Consider the following 23,950-nt stretch of genomic DNA (forward strand, 5'->3'; position numbering starts at 1 on the left):
GTCTCTCTCCATGTCCTGTGAAATAGGTTTTACTTCTAAAGATGACTTGTTTTCCTTTTCTGCCATTCGAAATTTCATCAGCCTCTCTGGATGAGAAAGTCAGCAGGGAAAGATCACTGTTGTTGATCTTAGTTTTAACTGGACTGACTCAGCCCTGTGGGTAGCTGAGAAAGGAGAGGCTTTTGTAAATGCTCCCTAGGTCTTTGTTAGACATCCCTCCACCAGAGGAGCCAGGTATGGGGCAGATGTGATAATAACCAGGAGCTGGAGGCCAGGCTTATTTACAGCTGAAGCATTTAACTGGGCTCGATTCATTACTTCTTCAAAAAGCTTCACCACATCTGCGCAGGCCTTTGATTCCAGCTCCCTAAACAGACGGGGAGGAGGCAGGAAGGGGAGCAGGACCTTTGTTTGATCCACGTTTGACTCACGTTGGTAAGTTGTCCCCACAGTTACGGCTGAAGGACAACACCTCATCCCCCCCCCCAACAGACACATAGTGGGGCGTCCTTTACAAACTCATTTGAATACAGAAGTCTTCCTTTCACTTTGAGGAAGAACCATCTATGATCTGTCATGACTGCTGTCTGTGACAGAATCTCTTTAAAATGATAGTGTACGCGGATTTGAGTGAGGAAGGAGGCAAATCTGATCCTTCAGTGTTTTCTTCGGGAGTAGAAGCGCCTGGAGATGAAAATGGGAAGGGTGGGCGTGGTGAGAGAGAAGCTCCCTGTCCAGATTCCCAGTCCTGAGAAGCGCCAGGTTGGCCAGCGCTGGTCCTTAGCCCTACCTCCCCCCTCGAGTGGCCGGAATAGCTGGGGGGCTGCCGAGCAGGCTTCAAGTCGGGCTTCACGCCCGGGAGGGGCGCTAGGACCCAGGCACTCGCCGGCTGCAGGCGCGCCTGGGGAGTGAAGGCAAAGAGGCTCAGGCTCGCGGCCAGAGTCCCTCGGAAGGACCTGCCCCTTGGCGCGGGGCGGGAGGCCCGAGTGCGGGGTGCGGCCGCCCTGTGCCCTCTGTGAGGGGCTGCGTTGCGCGCCACCGGCACCTCTCGAGCGCCCGGCAGCCGCCAGCCTCCAGCATGGACCCTCCGAACCCCGGCCAGGTGAGCCCCGAGCGCTGGATCTGCACGTCCGGCCAGCCGCCCCCTCCCACCACCCCGAGCCCAGAGCTGACCCTGCACCCTTTTCGGATACCCTGCAGCTCCGCAGGGGCTTGTTCCCTCTCCGGCCTCTCCGTGTACCGGCGCCCAACTTCTTCCTTCCCAGGAGGGGCGCAGCTCGATAGTCCTCTCTAACCGTCCGGTTTATAATCCCAAATGATCCCAATCACCCACCAGCAGTGCGTGCGTCTGTGTGGCGCTTTCCCAGGGCAGGAGCTGACCTGCAGCGCCGTCGGGCCAGTGGCGCTGACTCCTGTTGCGCCCCGAGTTTCCCACGCCGTCTCTGGGTGATCGCGGTGTCCCTGCCTTCCTCTGAGTGCTTCCAGCGGCTGCGTAGCTGCCATCCCTCCCGGAAAGCTAACCCCCGCCGCCCCAGCCCTCGGCTTGGGTGGAGGGCGCCCTCCAGGATCCGGGGGACCCACTCCCACCCGCGCGCGCGCCCAGCTCCCGGGTCCGCGCTCGCTGGGCACCTGGACCGGCCGTGAGGGTTATACCACCAGCCTGCTGTGGGGGAGATGGAACGTAGTTTCAGAGAAGGGGCTCACACTGTGGGCTGGAGGAAAGTGCGGGTGAGAAGGGTCCGGTGCAGGAGAGGCGTTGGACCAAGGCAGAAGCTGCCTCCCGGAACTTCGGGTGGGGAGGGGGCGGTCCTGGTGGGCGTGGGAGTGTCACCTGAAAGTGCACGTAGTTCCCGGGACCAAGTGGACACGGTCCCTAGAGTGTTGTGGGAGGCGAGGCTTGCATTAGCCTTCATAACAGCTTAGCTAGAGGTGTTCAGCGTTCAGCCGGCGCCTCTGTACCCTCAAGACTGGCGTGCCCAACCATTCTGCTTCCGGCTCGATCTGACAACAGTTTACTGTCTCCAGATTGGCAAAACCAGAAAAACATCGCTGAGGAGTTGCTCTGGGCGAGTTTCGAGTTTCTAGGGCTGCAAGACCACCGGTGGCTATCCGGCCCCGCCCCCAACCTTGGCGGCCCGCTGGGTCGGGACACTGGGGGGCGTGCCTGCTCTGATAATAACTGAGGCGCGTGTGCCAGAACCTGAAGTGAAACACGTAGTGCAAACCTAGGAGAGACACTTCCTCTAAACTCAAGTGTTGTGTCAACCAAAACATTTACACAGGGCCCGAGGGGATAGGTGAGGGGCAGAGGGCCCGCCCTCTAGGATTGTATAATCTGCTGGTCAGCATCACAAGTTCTACTTGACTGCCCCTCTGACCTTGAATGAGCTATTTTAACTTGGCTCAGTTTTCCAAGAAGCAAAACAGAAGAACAGTAATTCTGCAGCAGGGGAAAGAGCATCGCTATTGGGAAGCCTGCTCCCTGAGTTCCAGCCCCACCTGTACCAGCTGTGAAGCTTGGGGCAAGACACATAACCTGTCTGCATCTCAGCTACCACAAAAGGCTCAAAAAGATCCTTTAATTCTGGGAGTTTCTCTAACAGTAATTTGCCACGCTTTGGTAGCTTTCCCATGCTCACTGGTTCTTTGGAGTCTAGATTGTACTTGGTTCCACAGAGCATAGATGGACCAAAGAAATACTGGATCAGAATCAGAACTGTGGTGAACTGTATTTTAATTCTATTCTGTTTATAGAGCTGCGCAAATCTTTTAGGTTTGAGATCTGTGGAAATAAGCCTGGCTGGTTTAGTTAATACTTAGAATGCCCTGGGAAGGACCTCAAATAGAAAGTCCTGTTTTAAGTCAGAGTATGGTTGCATAAGGAGAAGGCAATGGCACCCCACTCCAGTACTCTTGCCTGGAAAATCCCATGGACGGAGGAGCCTGGTGGGTTGCAGTCCATGGGGTCGCGAAGAGTTGGATAGACTGAGCGACTTCCCTTTCACTTTTCACTTTTGTGCATTGGAGAAGGAAATGGCAACCCACTCCAGTGTTCTTGCCTGGAGAATCCCAGGGACGGGGGAGCCTGGTGGGCTGCCGTCTATGGAGTCGCACAGAGCAGACAAGACTGCTGTGACTTAGCAGCAGCAGCAGCAGCAGCATGGTTGCATAAAAGGTTCTTTCTGTGCATTTGAAAGACCTTGGCCATAACCACCCCATTAACCTAAGTGAGAAGAGAACACTCAAACTGATCTTTCAGTAAAAGAGGGATGGGTCTACTGCGTATTTCATGGAGGCACCTTGGGTTATACCTGATAAACTTTTTATTTACCTAGGAGAGACCCTGTTAATATTCACTTCTCAGAAAAGCAGTTTATTACTTCAGTAATGAAATAGTGAAATTGTCTTTAGAGGATTCATAAATATCAGAATGCCTAATATTGCTAGAGTTTATTGAGGTAAGTACTACCTTAAAAAGCATTGCCTTTTTATTTAATTTCAGTAAGGAAAATAAGCAGCATGATTTATTATGTTTTCTTACAAGATAATTTTTTAAAGGAGATTAAAAAAAAGTAACTACAACACGAATTAAGGAAACCTTGTTTCTTCAGGTTCCAGAGATGAATAGCATCATCATCACCATAATGGTGCCTATCTATTAAGCACTTACTATCCACCAAGCATTGTTCTAAGCACATTATGTACGAAGTCTCATGGAATCCTATCAACAACTTCTGAAGGAAGTGCTATAATTTCTTTCAACCTACTGGTGGGGGAACTGAAGCTTCTTGCATGAGATCACCCAGCTGGTAGGCAGTAGAGCTGGACCAGCTCCTTGGGTTCATTTGCAATAATCCAAGGGATGTGTAAGATGGGAGAGGTGGGGAGGGAAAAAAGTACCTACTGAGTGTTGACTACTTTATACCCCTCAGCGCACAGATATTAATAAACATTTTATGAGTTGTGTTTTTCTTTTTCTAGGTATCTTTTCTTGCTTTTAATATGATTTGGGCATCTTTTAATATGAGCAGAGGCTGACCTCTTTCTTTTTAACTATAGTACATAGATTTGCATATAGATGGATGAATCATTGTTCATTCATCCAATTCCCTGTGAGTCGGCACTTGGATTATTTCTAAAATTTCACATCACGTATGGGGCTAGCATTGTGGGTCTTCACATTTATATATTTCTGCACACCTGTTCAGATATTTCTGGTAGATTAATTCCTAGGGGTGGAATTATTATATGAAAGAGCATGGTTATTATTTAGTATGTATTTTTTAATAGATACTGCCTACTTGTGTTCACAAAAAGAACTGTAATTTCTGGTTTGGCATCCAGTTCTTGCTTTAACACATTTTCAGGTTTTTGATGAATCAGTGTATCTGAGTGGGTCTTAGGTGTATCATTTGTAAAGTAGGGTTCGTAGGACTTGTTGGTTTCAAGGTCTTTTCTGCAAATGTATACAGTTAGAGGATGAACAAATAAAATTGTCCATATTTGACTTTTTTTTTTAACCTCAAAACCCTGAATTTAATATGGATTTACCTAACAGCACATGAACTCCTGAAATACCCATTTTTGGTCACCCAGGTTTCTGAGGATTTCAGTGTGAGATACGGCTTTGCCTTATCTTACATACAAATCTGTGTCCTACTCTCTTTTTGTAAAGGCATCAGTCCTGCTGGATTAAGACCTACCCTAATGACCTCATTTAATGTGAATCACCTTTTTAAATGACCTCTCTCCACATACTGTTATTTTCAGAGGTACTTGGGGCTAGGACTTTGGCCTGTGAATTTGGCAGGACACAGTTCATTCCATAACACACTCTCTGTCAGATGGCACGTACTGAGGTGTTGTCACCTGTTTTTATTTGAGAAGGACAATTTGTTTCTGAAGCTACATCACGGAATCCTCTCTCTTTTCCCATCACATCCTCCCCCATTGCCTAAAAAAATGTGTTTTTTTTTTTTTTAATTCCCTGGGTGTTCTTTAAAGGGGGTCCAGTATTGCTACTTGTGTCAAGTAATCTTTTATTAATGGCATTGAATCTCATGTGAGACAAGGTGACTATAGGTAGGAGGTGGTAAGCGTGGTGATTAAGAGCTTGCATCCTGAAGCAGGCTGCCTGGGTTTCTAATCCCAGCACCATCACTCACCAGCAGAGTTTTATCATCTGTAAAATGGGAAGAGTAATACTTAACCTTACAGAGTTACTGTGCCGATTAAATGAGATAATGTATGTAAAGTACTTGGCCTATACTGCTGCTGCTAAGTCGCTCAGTCGTGTCCGACTCTGTGCGACCCCATAGATGGCAGCCCACCAGGCTCCCCTGTCCCTGGGATTCTCCAGGCAAGAACACTGGAGTGGGTTGCCATTTCCTTCTCCAATGCATGAAGGTGAAAAGTGAAAGGGAAGTCGCTCAGTCGTGTCCTACTCTTCATGACCCCATGGACTGCAGCCCACCAGGCTCCTCCATCCATGGGATTTTCCAGGCAAGAGTACTGGAGTGGGGTGCCATTGCCTCTCTGTGGCCTGTACTAGGGGGGCTCAAAAATGGGACTCTGATTACTTTGCAACTTCAGAAGTTCACAGAGCCTTTCGGGCTCAGTGTGGTCTGCCCCAGCCTGTACCCAAGTGTACAGACAACCCAGAGGCTCTGCTCCTGGAGTTCCCAGGGCTTCCGTGTGCGTGCTGTGGTCTCATAGTCATTCAATGACCATTGTAAAAGTCCAGCAGCTCACACACATTGAAGTCACAGGCTCACAATTCTATCTGATAGCTGAAAAGCAACACCAGAGACCATTCCCTCAAATTGCCCATTAACATGATATCCCCATTTCAGTTGAGACATCCAGCTTGGCAATTAAAGAGTTAAATGTGAAAGCAGCATTTTGGTTTTTCTGGGATGTACTCTTGCCCACTTTAATGCCCCTGGAACCAGGGTGTGTTTTGCAGTCAGTGGTACCTGAGAGTTAGAAACATTTTCCCATTGATCTGCCTGAGAAGATAACCTCAGACTTACGTTCTCACCGCAACTTTTCCTTGGAAACATAAGGAGTTAAGACAGTTGTGGATTGCTCTATACCTGGGGTGAATTATCTGTCTCGATTATTGTGAAACTCTAGATTCCTGGGACCACCCTGGGACTAGGAGAGCTTGGAGTGGTCATGTGGCCTTGGGCCTACTGGACTAGACCAATATGGAGGCCAACAGGAAACCAAGGCAGTGGCTTCTCTGGAGCTGAACCATACACGTCATCTCTAGCAGCTGTGTGCATCCCCCGAAAGTAGAGGCAGGCCAAGGCCAGATCTGCGTTAGGAGTAGTTGCTGGCCTGCCTATGAGACCACAGATACTGTATGTTCTGTATTGCCTGTCCTCTGTCCCACTGTGAAGCTAAGGAAGGGCAAGGCTAGGAACTCAGGGGTGTTGTGAACTGATTACCCATCTGGATCTGTGACCACTCCTGCTGGTGGGGCGGCACCTTACCAACTGCTGGCGGCCAGGCAGTGGTTGTGATATACTTCTCATTGCCTGTGAATGCATTTACTAAGTATTACCTTCTGATATTTTCAACTTTTCAGTGGAGATAGGTGCATTGTTGATGATATGTATCTTGAGCCTAATTATTGATTCAGGTGATTTTAAAAAGGTTACACTGTGATTTGGCATTAAAACAAATGATTGTTTACATGGTTATACAGAGAGCCTAGGGAATAGAGCAGGGTGCATAAATTTGATATTGATAAAGCAAAATACTTGTCATTGGAGAAATGATGCAATTTCAGTTTTCTTTGATTTTTTGCAAAGTAGAAGCCAAATGCTTTTAACATGGAAAAGATACCCACAAGTACATTGAGCTAGATTTATGTTTTATTATTGATATATATGCAAGAGGATTACCTACTATGTCAAGTAACTAAACCAAAGGCAGGAGAAATTGCCGAATCCCTCAGTATAGCTGAAAAAATTCAAGGCTGTGAGAGGCTACTGGAACCAATTCTTGTATCTTATAAGATTATTATTATGCCATTATGGGAGAAGGCAATGGCGACCCATTCCAGTACTCTTGCCTGGAGAATCCCATGGACAGAGGAGCCTGGTGGGCTGCAGTTCATGGGATCATAAAGAGTCAGACAGGACTGAGCGACTTCACTTTTTACTTTCATGCATTGGAGAAGGAAATAGCAACCCACCCCAGTATTCCTGCCTGGAGAATCCCAGGGACGGCGGAGCCTGATGGGCTGCCATCTATGGGGTCTCACAGAGTCAGACACGAGTAAAGCGACTTAGCAGCAGCAGCAGCATGCCATTATGTCATAATTAAATAGGTAGCATTTCTTTTTCTTAATGGTACATAAAGTGATGGTGTTTTGTACAGTCAGTGTTATCTTAGATTTGATTGTTGTTGTTCAGTCGCTCAGTTGTGTCCAACTCTTTGCGACCCCATGGACTGCAGCACACCAGGCTTCCCTGTCCATCACCATCTCCCAGAGCTTGCTCAAACTCATGTCCATTGAGTCAGTGATGCCATTCAACCATCTTGTCCTCTGTCATCCCCTTCTGGAATATGGTAAAAGTGGTAAAGAGAGGTCTGGAACCTAGATCTTCTGCCTCACAAGCTTTAATTTCCCCTGCATCCACATTCCTTGACCAAAGTGTTGTCTGTAGCCTCCAGATTGGTGACAGAGTCACTTGCGTGACCCTGAGAGTGAGAAGCTTCAGCTGCAAAATTTAAGGAGGCCTTCAAATACGGGGCCAGCGTCTGAGAGTGAGTACCTTCTTAAGATGGCAACCAGTCATCTTACCCTAATCCTAGCCCCGGTTTTGATCTTTGAAAAAGATTTCAAACTTTTCCCTAGATGATTAGGAAAAATAAACAGAAGTATAAGTGGGTGAAAAAACAATCATCTAAAGCACATGACCAGCCAGCGTCCTCCATTGCAAGTGTGAGTGCTCCTGAGTGAGACCTGTGGACAGCATCCCCAAGAGCGGTTGGCATGTTGCTAAGAAAATGACCTCAAAACCACACTAACACTGCATGAGTTCTTTACCCGTGTACGTGTGTTAGGAGGCCATGGCTGACTAAATAATAGGAAAACAAATGATTTTTATGTTTCTAGGCTCTTTTACTAGTTCCATTTAGCATTTTTAAAGGGAAAATTCAAGGCCATCTTCCTTGCAATGGAATGGAATATGAAGAGGTAAATTCAGCACCTCATCAAATGTCCTCTGTTTTCAAAAACTGCATAAAAGATCTCCTCAGTAACCCAGGTAGAAGGTTGGGGAATTCTGGACCCTGCCCTCGCTGGTGGTGGGGTGATATGAGGAAAACGAATATGAATAATATCAGCATAGACTTTACCATGAGCCTCTTTGGCAAACCACCTGTTGAATGGCATTTCTGCCCGAGGAGCATCCTTTAACAATACACATTTTTATGTCTCAAAGAGGAAAAACTCAGTTTTATCTCAGAATGACATTTCCTAAGAGACAGTGCCCGCTGAGGTATTTTCACCATCTGTCTTTTGTTGAGCAGGCTTCTTCGTTTAAGGAAGGGCATTTCAGGTCTTCTCATGTGGCAGGTGCCAGAAGTTCTTAGCATGCGGTCACTCATGTTGTAGGAATCCAGAAGTTCTTAGCATGCAGTCACTCATGCTGTAGGAATCCATTCTGTTGGAAAGGCCATAGCACCCCCATGAAAGTGAAAGGTGCTCAGTTGTGTCCGACTCTTTGTGACCCCATGGACTGACTATACAGTCCATGGAGTTCTCTAGGCCAAAATACTGGAGTGAGTAGTCATTTCCTTCTCCAGGAGATCTTCCCAACCCAGGAGTGGAACCTGGGTTTCCCACATTACAGGCAGATTCTTTACCAGTTGAACCACCAGGGAAGCCCAGCGGATCTCTACAATAGCAGAAAAGATCCCATGGCTGCAGGGATTGCACAAGAGAGAAAAACAAGCAGGAACGTGGGAGAGCAGAATGGAAGGAGAAGAGGGGAAGGCTGCCCAGGGGAAGAGAAAAAGCACTATGTCCCAACCCTTTTGCGTCACAGCACAAGGAAGACAATGGTGATGTTGTCTGGGATGCTGGAGGTGGTGGACAAGCCTCTGTCTGCTCCAGGCCCTGCACAGGTGGCCTGAGGGCTAAGAGAACCAGTATCTTGTCATACTGTGCCAGTTCAGGCAGTCCATTGCTGAGAAAACCCTGGTGGGAAGTGTAGCCGAGAGCAGGAGGGAGGCAGGGAGCCCACGCCACTGGCTTATCCTCCCCACCTGCGTCAAACACTGAGCGGCCTCTTGTCTTGACCCACATGTAGCTGGCCTTCTTATTTCTGCCCGAAGCCCTACCTCATACGCCCGTCTGCGGAACTTCTCTCTTTTTCTGTCCGAGCAAGATCTGGAGGCCAGGGAGAGCTGTGGGCAGCAGAGGAGGATGTAGCCGAGAGTGGTTGCGTCTCTCCTCTAATTTCTCTTCCATTAAAGGAGCAGGTTTCCAGTGCCTATGCAATAAGTTATTACTGGGCATCACGCAGGTGCCAGACACTGTTTCTCTCCTCTTGGCGCTTACCTTCTGGTGTGGGGAGAGGGGAAAGAATGAGAGCGTGAGAGAGAAAGCAAGCAAGTCAGAGGGCAGTCAGCATGCCTGAGGGAGAAAGAGCACCGGGGAGAAGATAAACCGGAGAGGACTCCCAGAGGTGGGGCAGGGACTGTTGCTTTTTTCACTTGGGGTGTCAGAGAAGGCATCCCTGGAAAGGTAACATTTGAGCCAAGTCCCAAAGGAAATGGGAAGCGAGCTGTGTGGGTGGTTGGGAAATGCATTCCAAGCAGGGAGGAATAGTGGGCGCAGAATCCCAGAAGGAGTATTGCCATGTCCAAAGTGCAGCATGGAGGCCAGTGCAGTGGGCAGAAGCCGAGGTCAGTCAGAGGGATCACTGAGGGCCTTGTCCTCTGCTGTGAAGACTCTGAGCCAGGTGGGAGTGATGGAGCCTGATCTAAGCTGGGGCGATCATGCTGGCTGCTGAATTGAGAATAATGTTACTGAGGGGAGCCAGGGTGAAGCTGAAGGCCGACCCGGAAGCCTTTCCTCATAACCTGCCTTTGAGTACCTATAAGAGAGTTTTCAAGGGAAAAGGTGGGTCATGGTTTGTTAACTGAAAAATACTGCTCTACGTAAATAAACCTAATCAGTGGACAGATGAGAGCTGATGGAATCGTTGGTTGCCGAAATGGATCTGATAAATGGGGGGACAAAGAGAAAGAGAGAGAGACGCCTAGCATCCGTGAACCTGGTGCCATTGCCGAGTGAGGCACGCCAGGAGCAGGAGAAAGCCAGTCTCGGCTAACACGTGACCTGACATGCACCTGGTGTGATGGAGGTGCTCCTGCCAGCTTCCTTTCACTGGGCCACAGCATTGTTGGTCTGGTTTCAATGACTGCTTTCACAGGTCTGAAAATCCCACCATCGCACTGGGTCTAACATATGCAACAACTGTCTGATCTACTGGCCAAGGCCTTCTACAGAATTAAAACAACTGCTGGTCTCTCAAAATGTATACCAGAAAAGCTTCCATCAGCTGAAGTAAAAATAGACTCAAGAGGAACATCATTAGTAAGGAATGGTGTGCTTATTTTTTAGTCATACTGTAGGTTGAGTGGCTAAAACAGCAGATAATTAGTTTCTCATGATTCAAAGCCAGAAGCCCAAGACCAAGATGCCATCAGGGTTAGTGTCCAGGAGGCTCCTCTCCGTGGCTTGTAGATGGCTGTCTTCTCGCTCTGTCCTCACAGGGCCTTTTTCCTGGCACTCATGGAAAGCACTATAGTGTCTCATCTTTCCTTAAGGTCACCAGTCCTATCGGATTAGGGCCCCATCCATTATTTCCCTAAAGGCCCTGTTTGCAAATATAGTCATATCAAGCATTAAGACTTCACCCTTTGAATCTTGCGGGGAGGGGGGGGGGCACTTCATTCTGTAACATCAGGCAAATGTTGCAAGCTTTTTTCTTGTTTTTAATGTACCTTTAAAGTGTACAGGATGCTGGTTTGGACAAAAATGCAGTCACAGAATATGCCCATGAAACACTACTGCAATCTAGAGAGAGTACTGCTCTGTCATCTCCTCCTTGTGCTTTTGCCTAGGCAACCCCACCATAGGCCTCAAGTAGCCACTAGTCATCGTCTTATTCCAGTAGACTAGACTTACCTTTCTAGAATTTCATATCAGTCAAATCATACATGTAGCCTTTTGTGTCTGTGCTGTTTCATCCAGTGTAATGATTTTGAGATTCATTCATATTGCTGTGTGTATCAGTTGTTTGTCACATTTTATCATTGAGTCGTTTTCTGTTTTATGGATGTACTGCAGTTGACTTACTTACCTGGTAATAAACACTTACCTGGTAATAAACCCAAATAACACTTGGGTTATTTGCAGTTTGGAGCTATTATTTTAAACTCCGCTGTAGACCAGCCTTTGGGCATATATTTTCATAGCTGTTGGGTAAGTGCCGAGAAGTGAAATCTCATGGCTGTAAGGTAAGTATATGTTTAATATAAAACTGTCAGACTGTTTACATTCCCATCAGCAGTGTGTGAGAGTGCCAGCTATTCCACATCCTGGTTGTCACTTGGTATTGTCAGCCTCTTGCAATTATAGCCATTTTAGCAAATGTATAGTGATATCTCTCTGTGACTTTATTTGCACCTTGCTGATGACTAGTAATATGCTGAGCATTTTTTGTTTTTCATGTGCCTACTGGCTATTTTAATGTCTTGTATTGTGAAGTGTCTGTTCAAAGTTTTTACCCAATTTTTATTTGTTTTGATTATTGATTATAAGAATTCTTTATATATTGTGCATGCAAGTCTTTGAATATGTATTTCTTCCAGTCTGTGGCTTGCCTTTTTATTTTCTTAGGATTATCTCTAAAAGAGCACACTTTTACACTTTTGTTGAATTCCAGTTTATCAAGTGTTTTATCTTTCATGGTTTGTGCATTTTACATTCTTTCTAAGTAATGTTTGCTCAACTCTAGTTTGTAAAGATCTTCTCCTGTGTCTAGTTCTAGCTTCTTTAGTTCCATGGTCTATTTCTAGTCAATGTTTGTGTATAGTGTAAGGTAAGGGATGAGGGTTGCTAGTTTGTACTTTGCTTTTGCATATGGCTATACAGTCATATGGTAGGGACCTAACAGAAGCAGAAGATATTAAGAAGAGGTGGCAAGAATACACAGAAGAACTGTACAAAAAAGATCACCATGATCCAGATAATCACGATAGTGTGATCACTCACCTAGAGTCAGACATCCTGGAATGTGAAGTCAAGTGGGCCTTAGGAAGCATCACTACTAACAAAGCTAATGGAGGTGATGGAATTCCAGTTGAGCTATTTCAAATCCTGAAAGATGACGCTGTGAAAGTGCTGCATTCAATATATCAGCAAATTTGGAAAACTCAGCAGTGGCCACAGGACTGGAAAAGGTCAGTTTTCATTCCAATCCCAAAGAAAGGCAATGCCAAAGAATGCTCAAACTACCGCACAATTGCACTCATCTCACACGCTCGTAAAGTGATGCTTAAAATTCTCCAAGCCAGGCTTCAGCAATATATGAACCATGAACTTCAGATGTTGAAGCTGGTTTTAGAAAAGGCAGAGGAACCCGAGATCAAATTGCCAACATCTGCTGGATCATCAAAAAAGCAAGACAGTTCCAGAAAAACATCTATTTCTGCTTTATTGACTATGTGAAAGCCTTCGACTGTATGGATCACAATAAACTGTGGAAAATTCTGAAAGATATGGGAATACCAGACCACCTGACCTGCCTCTTGAGAAACCTGTATACAGGTCAGGAAGCAACAGTTAGAAGTGGACATGGAACAACAGACTGGTTCCAAATAGGAAAAGGAGTACGTCAAGGCTGTATATTGTCACCCTGCTTATTTAACTTATATGCAGAGTACATCATGAGAAAAACTGGGCTGGAAGAAGCACAAGCTGGAATCAAGATTGCCGGGAGAAATACCAATAACCTCAGATATGCAGATGTCACCACCCTTATGGCAGAAAGTGAAGAGGAACTAAAAAGCCTCTTGATAAAAGTGAAAGAGGAGAGTGAAAAAGTTGGCTTAAAGCTCAACATTCAGAAAACTAAGATCATGGCATCTGGTCCCATCACTTCATGGGAAATAGATGGGGAAACAGTGGAAACAGTGGCTGACTTTATTTTTTTAGGCTCCAAAATCACTGCAGATGGTGGCTGTAGCCATGAAATTAAAAGACGCTTACTCCTTGGAAGGAAAGTTATGACCAACCTAGACAGCATATTTAAAAGCAGAGACATTACTTTGCCAACAAAGGTCCGTCTAGTCAGGGCTATGGTTTTTCCAGTGGTTATGTATGGATGTGAGAGTTGGACTGTGAAGAAAGCTGAGCGCCAAAAAATTGATGCTTTTGAACTGTGGTGTTGGCGAAGACTCTTGAGAGTCCCTTGGACTGCAAGGAGATCCAAGCAGTCCATCCTAAAGGAAATCAGTCCTGAATATTCATTGGAAGAACTGATGCTGAAGCTGAAACTCCAATACTTTGGCTACCTCATGTGAAGAGCTGACTCATTGGAAAAGACCCTGATGCTGGGAAAGATTGAGGGCAGGAGGAGAAGGGGACAACAGAGGATGAGATGGCTGGATGGCATCACTGACTCGATGGACATGGGTTTGGGTCAACTCCAGGAGTTGGTGATGGACAGGGAGGGCTGGCATGCTGTGATTCATGGGGTTGCAAAGAGTCGGACACGACTGAGCGACTGAACTGAACTGAACTGATCCAGTCATTCTACCACCATTTGTTGAAAAGGTTATATTTGCTCTGTTGAATTTTCTTAGCTCTTTCTTTGCAAATTAATTGACTCTCTTAACTGAGTCTGTATGTGGACACTATCCTTATGCCAGTACCACTCTGTCTTGATTACTATAGCTTTATATTAAATTTCACAATAAAATGTTGTTTATCTTCCAACTTTGTTTTTTCTTTTTAAAAATACATTTGGCTATTCTAAACCTTTTGCATTTCTACACAAATTTTGCCAGTCACTTTGCCAGTTTCTACCAAAAAAACCTGCTGGGGTTTTGACTGAAACTGTATTGAATATATTGATCAGTTGAGGGAGAATCAACATCTCAGCAGAATAGTCTTCTGATCCAAGAATATTATATTAGCTATTTATTAAGGACTTCTTAATCTCTCTCAGCTGAGTCTTGTAACTTTCAATCCAGGCATCTGGAGAGAGACTTTTATGCTTTTAATATCATTGTAAATAGTGTTTTAAATTTCAATTTCCAGTTGTTCATTTTTAGTATATAGAATATGATTGATTTTTGCTTGTTGACCTGTATCCTGTGAGTTTGCTAAATTCACTTGTTCTAGTAGCTTTTTCTGTAGAGTGTTTAGGACTTTATCTGTGCAATTATGTTGTCTGTGAATAAAGTTCTACTTGTTCCTTTCCAATCTGAGTAGCTCTTTTTCTTTATTATACTGGCTAGGGTCCCTGGCGGAGAAGGCAATGGTATCCCACTCCAGTACTCTTGCCTGGAAAGTCCCATGGACGGAGGAGCCTGGTAGGCTGCAGTCCATGGAGTCATGAAGAGTCGGATACGACTGAGCAACTTCACTTTCACTTTTCACTTTCATGCATTGGAGAAGGAAATGGCAACCCACTCCAGTTTTTCCTGCTTGGGAAATCCCATGGACAGAGGAGCCTGGTGGGCTACAGTCTGGGAGATCACAAAGAGTCGGACATGACTGAGCGTGCACTCACTAATATTGTTGTATAGTATAGATAGACCACATTTTGTTTATCCTTTCATCTATTGATGGATATTTGGGCTGCTTCCACCTTTTGGCTCTTGTGAATGGTGCTGCTGTCAACATTCATGTAAGTTTTTGAACATCTGTTGTCAATTCTTTGGACATAAGGGTTTCAGGTTTTGCATATCTTTAATAAGCTTGGTATTTTCTTTTTAAAAAAATTTTAGGTATCTTAGTGGGTATGATGTAACATCTCATTGTGGTTGTGAATTGCATTTCCCTATTATCCTTATTGGCCACTTGTATGTCTTCTTTGGAGAAATTTTTATTCAAGTTCTTTGCCCCTTTTTCCATTAGGTTTTTTTGTCTTTTTATAGTTGACTTGTAGAGGTTTTTTTTTTTTTTTTAATATATATATTCTGGATTAGGTATTTGAGTCTCAAATATTTTCTCCATTTTGTGAAGTGTCTTTTCACTTCCTTGATAGTGTCCTTTGGTGTACAAGTTTTTAACTTTAATGAAGTCCAATTTATGGATTTTTCTTTTGTTGCTTATACTTTTTGGTGTCATGTTTAGAAAACCTTTGCTAAATTCAAGATCATGAAAATTTGCCCCTGTGTTTTCTTCTCAGAGTCTTATAATTTTAACTTTTAAATTTGTCTATGACACATTTTTAGTTTTTATATATGATGTGAGGAAAGGGTCCAGCTTCATTCTTTCGCACACTGATTGACTTTTGAATGTGAAATTAACCTTGCATTCCTAGGATAAACAACTTGACCATGGTGTACTATTTTTTAAAATATATTACTGGACTTGATTTGCTAAATTTTGTCAGGATTTTTGCATTTATATTCAGGGAGATGTTATCTGAAACTTTCTTTTCTTACAATGTCTATTCTTTTGTGGTTGTTTGCTTTGTTATCTGGATAATTTTGGCCTTATGATATGAATTGTGAAGCATTTCTTATTGTTCAGTTTTATGAAAATGTTTGAGTAGTGTTGGTATTATTTCTTCTGGGTGAGTTTCATTGACTTCACCAAAGTATTTCTGAGACTAGAGTTTTCTTTGTAAGCAAAGTTTAAACACAAATTCAGTTTCTTTAGGGAAATTTACATTTAAAAATACATTTTCTTGAGTGAGTTTTGGTACTTTGAGTAATTATCTAAATTATTAATTTATTCAAATAAACTTGTTTGCATTATTTCTTCTTAACCTTTTAATGCCTGTAGGGTGACCGATGTCATTAGCTGGTGTCTTCTTTTTTATTGGCCAGTCATGCTAGAGGTTTATTAATTTTATTGATCTTTCAAAAAACCAGCTTTTGTATACACTGAGTTCGTCTATTGCTTACTTGTCTCCTATATATTAATTTCTGCTTTTATAATTTATTAATTTATGCTTTTGTGTCCTCCTTTCTTCTTAGTTTAGATCTAATTTTCTCATTTTTATTTTCCCTAGGCTTTTAAGTGGAATCTTAGCTCCCTAGATTTGAACCTTCTAATAAAAGCTTTTAAAGCCATAAATTTCCCTTAAGTACCACTTTAGCTGTATATACAAGGTTCTATTTCTTTTCATTTTTATCCAGTTGAAATATTTCCTAATTTCCCTAGTTCTTATTTGACATATGGGTTACTTAGTATGTTGTTTAATTTCCAAATATATCTGGATTTTTCAGATAATTTTCTTATTGAGTTCTACTTTAAATCCACTGTGACCAGAGAATATTCTGTGTATCAGTTCAATCTTTTAAATATATTGAGACTTGTTTATGGATTAACCTATAGTATATCTTAGTGAGTGTTACATGTGTACCTGAAAAAAATGTTTATTCTGCTCTTATTGGGTAGTGGGATCAGTATAAATTATGCCAAGTTGATAAATGGTATTTTTCAAGTGTTTTATATACTTAGTGATTGTTTTTCTATTTGTTGTATCAATTGCTTCGAGGGGAAATTTCCAAGTACAATTGTGGACTTGTCTACTCCTCTTTTCAGCTTTATCAGTTTTTGTTTAATGTATACTGAAGTTCTCTAATTGAGTGCTTCCATATTTAGGATTGTTGTGTTTCCTGGATGAATTGACCTCTCTATCTATGAAATGCCCTTTGTCATGCCTAAGTGTATCTTGTTCTGAAATCTACTTTATCTGATAATCATTATAGCCACACCAGCTTTGTTTTTAGTCTTTGCATGGTATATCTTATTCTATCCTTATCCTATCTTATTCTTGCCTATTACTTTTAACTAATCCATCTTTATATTTAAAGTAGATTTTTTAAAGTAAGATATAATTGGCTTAATTATTGTGCTTGGATAATTTACATTTAAAGTAATTAGTAATCACAGTAATTTAATTAAAACATTTATATGGTAGAATATAAAGCACTCATATTAGTATTTGTTTTCTCTTTTTTCATCTGTATTTTATTTGTTATCATAATGTACTTTTAAATATTATTATACTCTTTAGTGTTTAGAGTAAGAATCCTACAATATGCTTCCATTTACTCCCTCCCATCCCCTGGAGACGGAGATGGCAACCCACTCGAGTATCCTTGCCTGGAAAATCTCATGGACAGAGGAGCCTGGTGGGCTGCAGTCCATAGGGTCGCAAAGAGTCGGGCACGACTGAGTGACTCACACACACACATCCTTTGTGCTATTTTTGTCATTTTCCTTCTATATGTTTTATAGACACAATACATTGCTATTATTTTTGCTATAAAGTTAATTATCTTTTAAAAACAATAAAAATAAGAAAAAGGTATTTTATGTTTACCCTCATGTTTACAGACATTCCTCAGAGATATTGCAGTTTTGGTTCCATCATTCCAATAAAGTGGATATTGCAGCAACGTGTGACATGAATATTTTTGTTTCCCAGTGCCTATAAAAGTTGCTTTTACACTACACTATTGTCTAGTGAGTGTGCAGTAGCACTCTATCTACAAGTGACATACATACTTTAAATCAAAAGTATTTTGTTACTAAAAAGGCTAACCATCAGATAGCCTTCAGTGAGTGGCAATAGTAACGCCAAAGATCACTGATCACAGATCAGCATGACAAATGCAATGATAATGAAAACATTTGAAATATTGAAAAAATTATTAAAATGTGACACTGAAACACAAAAATGAACAAATGCTGTGGAAAGTTGGCACTGATAGACTTGCTTGTTATGGGGTAGCCACATAGCTTCAACTTGTGAAAACTGCCCTCTCTGCAAAGTACAATAGAACAGGGGATGCCTGTATTTTAATGCTTTTCATTTATTTGTGTATATTCTAATTCTTAACTGGTTTCATTTCCTCTACTTAAAGAACTTTTAACAATTTTCTTGTAATGTGTAATTGCTAGTAATGAATTCTGTCAATTTTTGTTTGTCTGAAAAAGTCTTTATTTACCTTCATTTTTTGAATGAAATTTTTCCTACCTATAGGTTGACAGTTTCTGCTTTCAGCACTTTAAAATATTCCTCTATTTTCTGCTGGATATTTTTAGTTTCTAATGAGAAGTCCATCATTCTTATTTTTTTCCTCTGTATTTACTATGCCCTTTCCTCTGGCTTTTTAAAAGATTTTCAATATTTCCAGAAATTATATTATATCTTGGTATGGTTTTCTTTTGGTTTGTCCTGCTTGAAGTTTGTTGAATTTCTTAGATTTGTTGAGTCACTGAGGCTCTATTAGTTTTCTTTTAGCTTTCTGTTTCTTTGCTTTACTTTGAAAAATTTTAATTAACATGTCTTCTACTTCACTGATCTTTTCTTCTTCAGTGTCTGATATGCTCTTAGTCCTATCCAATGACTGTTTCATTTTAGACGTTATATTTTTCATTTTTAGCATTTGATTCCTTTTTAAAATCTCTTCTTTAAAAAAAAAGAAAGCTTCTCATAATGTTTATGTTTTCCTTTAGATACTTGGACAATAGTTATAGTGGCTCTTTTAATGCTAATTATAATATTTATCTTATTTCTGTTTCCATTTGCTGATCTTTCTTGTGATTACTGGCCATATTTCCTACTTATCATACCTAGTCTTTGCAATTTTATGTTAGGCTTTTTGAATATTGCATTGTTGAGTGTTTAGGTTTTTGTTTTCTTTAAAGAATGTTGGATTTTGTTTTGGCAGACAAGTTAATTTTGGTTCAATTTGACCCTTTAAAGGATTGCTTTTAAGCTTTTAAATGTAGGTCTGGTGTAGTATTTTCTAACCGTTCTTTAACCTAATTAAAGCACGACCCACTGGGTTTTCTACTAAATTTTTGAGGATCGACAAGAACTTTCTACTCTGTCTTGTGAGAACTTGGATGGCTCCCAATTCTTTGTGAGTTCTGATTGTTCAGCTTACAGCTTTCCAGTCACTCTCTTCCTGGTCTGTAGAATCTCACCCTACTCATGCATGTCTTAGTAAACTTTCAAATATCCCTCAGTGCTCTTTGTATATATAGTTTCCTCTTTCTGAAACCCTGTCTCATAAGTTCCAGCCACAGAAACCTCTCCGGACTCTGATTTCTGTTACCTCAAGTCAGTGACACCACAGGACTCCTTCTCTGCTCCAAGGCATGGAATGTCTCCAGGCTAAAAGCTAAGGTTATATTACATACCTCATCTGTTTCCTTTCTCTCAAGAGTGACAGTCCTGGGCTACCTACTGTCCAATATCTTAAAATATTGTTTTGTATATTTTATCTGTTAGTTGTTAATGGAATGAGGAAAACTTTGGTTTCTGTTTCTTCATCAGAGCCATTAGTAAGTCCATGCTTCAAATATTTGTTCATGATCCTACACAAAAGGTCACCATCTTGAATGTGATTCTGTTTGAAGATGTACTCTGAGATGTTTTGTGTTCTTTTTTCTTCATTCTTCCATAATTTAAAATAATGGACATTGCAAAGAAATTTGGAAGAATGCATTGCATTTTTTTTATTATGACATTGTCTGTCCCACAATAATAGGCTTCTATGCCTATTCTCCAAATAAAGCTCATACTACTTATCAATACAGTACTCAGGCTCTGAAACGACTCTCAGACCTTTCCCAGGGGATACTTTTAAGCCCCTGATTGCTAGATTTCTACTAATGGCTATTCATGGCTTGCTCCCTACATTTCCTGAGAAGAGAAATTACTTGAAGATGTGGCATCTCTAACTAATTATTATATATGTTTTATACTTGTTCATATCATACAGGAGAATATATGAAAAGTACAATTAATGTGGAAATTTATGCCATCTGAATTGTAGTAATTTAACTCAGATGACCATTATATTTACTACTGTGGGCAAGAATCCCTTAGAAGAAATGGAGTAGCCATCTCAGTCAACGAAAGAGTCCAAAATGCAACACTTGGGTGCAATCTCAAAAATGACAGAATGATCTCTGTTCGTTTCCAAGGCAAACCATTCAATATCACAGTAATCCAAGTCTATGCCACGACCAGCATGCTGAAGAAGCTGAAGTTGAATGGTTCTATGAAGACCTACAAGGCCTTCTAGAACTAACATCCAAAAAAGATGTCCTCTTCATTATAGGGGACTGGAATGCAAAAGTAGGAAGTCAAGAGATACTGGAGTAACAAGCAAATTTGGCCTTAAAGTACAGGATGAAGCAGGAAAAAGGCTAACAGAGTTTTGCCAAGAGAACGCACTGGTCATAGCAAACACCCACTTCCAACAACACAAGAGAAGACTCTACACATGGACATCACCAGATGGTCAACGTCAAAATCAGATTGACTATATTCTTTGCAGCCAAACATGGAGAGGCTCTATACAGTCAGCAAAAACAAGACTGGGAGCTGACTGTGGCTCAGATCATGAACTCCTTATTGCCAAGTTCAGACTTAAACTGAAGAAAGTAGAGAAAACCACTAGACCATTCAGGTATGACCTAAATCAGACCCCTTATGATTATACAGTGGAAGTGACAAATAGATTAAAGGGTTTAGATCTGATAGAGTACCTGAAGAACTATGGACAGAGGTTCATGACATTGTATAGGAGGCAGTGATCAAGACCATCCCTAAGAAAAAGAAATACAAAAAGGCAAAATGGTTGTCTGAGGAGGCCTTACAAATAGCTGAGAAGAGAAGAGAAGCTAAAAGCAAAGGAGAAAATGAAAGATATACCCATTTGAATGCAGAGTTCCAAAGAATAGCAAGGAGAGATAAGAAGCCCTTTTTCAGCGATCAGTACAAAGAAATAGAGGAAAACAATAGAATGGGAACAACTAGAGATCTCTTCAAGAAAATTAGAGATACCAAGGAATATTTCATGCAAAGATGAGCGCAATAAAAGACAAAAATGTTATGGACCTAACAGAAGCAGAAGATACCAAGAAGAGGTGGCAAGAATACACAGAAGAACTATACAAAAAAGATCTTTATGACCCAACTAATCACAATGGTGTGATCACTCACCTAAATTCAGACATCCTGGAATGCAAAGTCCAGTGGGCCTTAGGAAGTATTATATGAACAAAGTTAGTGGAGGTGATGGAATTCCAGTTGCACTTTTTCAAATCCTAAAAGATGATGCTATAAAAATGCTGCACTCAATATGCCCGCAAATTTGGAAAACTCAGCAGTGGCCACAGGACTAGAAAAGGTCAGTTTTCATTCCAGTCTCAAAGAAAGGCAATGCCAAAGAATGCTCAAACTACTGCACAATTGCACTCATCTCACATGCTAGTAAAGTAATACTCAAAGTTCTCTAAGCCGGACTTCAACAGTACGTGAGCCATGAAATTCCAGATGTTCAAGCTGGTTTTAGAAAAGGCAGAGGAACCAGAGATCAAATTGCCAACATCTGTTGGATCATTGAAAAAGCAAGAGAGTTCCAGAAAAACATCTACTTTTGCTTTATTGACTATGCCAAAGCCTTTGACTGTGTGGGTCACAACAAACTGGAAAATTCTTAAAGAGAATAGAATACCAGACCACCTGACCTGCGTCCTGAGAAATCTGTATGCAGGTCAAGAAGCAACAGTTAGAACTAGACATGGAACAACAGACTGGTTCCAAATTGGGAAAGGAGTATATCAAGGCTGTCATCCTGCTTATTTAATTTATATGCAGAGGACATCATGAGAAATGCCAGGCTGGATGAAGCACAAGCTGGAATCAAGATTGCTGGAAGAAATATCAATAACCTCAGATATACAGATGACACCACCCTTCTGGCAGAAAGTGAAGAAGAACGAAAGAGCCTCCTGATGAAAGTGAAAGAGGAAAGTGAAACAGTTGGCTTAAAACTCAACATTCAGAAAACTTCAGATCATGGCATCCGGTCCCATCACTTCATGGCAAATATATGGGGAAACAAAGGAAACAGTGAGAGACTTTATTTTGGGGGGGCTGCAAAATCAGTGCAGATGGTGACTGCCGCCATGAAATTAAAAGACACTTTCTCCTTGGAAGAAAAGCTATGATCAACTTTGATAGCATATTAAAAAGCAGAGGCATTACCAACAAAGGTCCACCTAGTCAAAGGTGGTTTTTCCAGTAGTCATGTATGGATGTGAGTGTTGGACTATAAAGAAAGCTGAGCGTGATAGAATTGATGCTTTTGAACTGTAATGTTGGAGAAGACTCTTGAGAGTCCCTTGGACCACAAGGAGATCAAACCAGTCAATCCTAAAGGAAATCAGTCCTGAATATTCATTGGAAGGACTGATGCTGAAGCTTAACTCTAATACTTTGGCCACCTGATGGAAAGAACCGATTCATTGGAAAAGACCCTGACGCTGGGAAAGATTGGAGGCAGGAGGAGAAGGGGACGACAGAGGATGAGATGGTTGGATGGCATCACCGATGTGATGGACATGAGTTTGAATAAATTCTAGGAGTTGGTGATGGACAGGGAAGCCTGGAATGCTGCAGACCATGGGGTCGCAAAGAATTGGACACGACTGAGCAACTGAACTGAACTTAGTTGATGAATTTCTCACAAAACTTTCTGCACTTTTGTGCTTTAAGTGTCATAAATGTATAGATTTTGTGGCTGGGCTCTATCTCTGAGAAAAGTGTTAAGAGAAGGAAAATATTAAATCCTGGCTTGAATCCTTAATTTAGCAACTATGTTTCTCCTAATGTGTCATTTCCATTTCTACAATCTAGGGTTTTCTTTTTTTTCTTTTAAAGTTGTTGTTTATGTTGGTGATTACAAACAATCTTCCACCAGGAAGGATCTGAATCTTATCTTTTAGATCTCAGAAATGCAGTACATATAGCCTAAGCCATGTGTGTATATATACATATACATATATTGGTTACATATATGGTTACATATATTGGTTACATATATACATATACATATATACACATATACATATACATATATTGGTTAGATATATATATAATATACATATATATATGTGACTTCTTTGGTAGTTTAGCCGGTAAGAATCTGCCTGCAGTGGATGAAACCCAGATTCAATCCCTGAGTTAGGAAGATCCGCTGAAGAAGCGAATAGCAACTCACTCCAGTCTTCTTGCCTGGAGAATTCCATGGACAGAGGAACCTGGCAGGCTATAGTCCATGTGGTCACAAAGACTTGAACATGACTGAATGACTAACACACACATACACATATATTTAAATGCTCTGTGGATTTTCATAGCCTTTAAAAGTTTGTGTTCCTGTTGTTTTTTTTTTTTCCCCAGTTGTGCCACACAGCATGTGGGATCCTAGTTCCCCAATCACGGATCAAGTCCATGTGCCCTGCATTGGAAATGTAGAGTCTTAACCACTGGACTGCCAGGGTAGTCCCAGTAACTTATAAAAGTTTGATGACTCCATACTCAAGAGAAAACAAGAAAACTTAGCCCTGCTAGGTGGGAGTTCAGATTAGTGGTAGACAGAAGATGTTGAAAGCTTTTATATCTGAAAGGAGAAGAGAAGCATAGATACATCATACATAGAGAACTTGTGTACAGAGACAAAACATGTAAAGTATGACACTCACATAGTAAACTACCTCCTAAATAGTGGCCACTGCTATTATTACTTTTCAACCAGTGTTTCTGAAAGAAATTTTGCTTTATGTACTTACACTGGATTGACTTCATACGATCTTCCTCTCCTATTCCTTAGGACACTGCTTTCCAGAATTTTATTTATTGTTCCA

At 41.8% G+C, this 23,950-nt stretch overlaps 1 protein-coding gene across 5 annotated transcripts in view; it reads left to right on the forward strand.

The window, feature by feature from the left end:
• The first annotated feature begins 411 nt into the window (after positions 1-411).
• The window catches only part of PDE8B (phosphodiesterase 8B), a 252,047-nt gene continuing 228,508 nt past the window's right edge, over positions 412-23,950 (forward strand). For 2 of the 5 annotated variants that reach the window (XM_065940975.1, XM_065940976.1), the window contains exon 1: positions 958-1,102. In XM_065940975.1, the coding sequence (XP_065797047.1) occupies positions 1,079-1,102 (24 nt within the window). In that variant the 5' untranslated portion in view covers positions 958-1,078. Of the gene's footprint in view, positions 436-957; positions 1,103-14,832; positions 14,946-23,950 lie in introns of those variants that run through there. The other 3 variants (XM_065940982.1, XM_065940979.1, XM_065940981.1) reach the window with 3 other exon arrangements.

This window comes from Muntiacus reevesi, chromosome 7 (genome assembly GCF_963930625.1).
Source record: "Muntiacus reevesi chromosome 7, mMunRee1.1, whole genome shotgun sequence".
Lineage (NCBI taxonomy): Eukaryota > Metazoa > Chordata > Mammalia > Artiodactyla > Cervidae > Muntiacus > Muntiacus reevesi.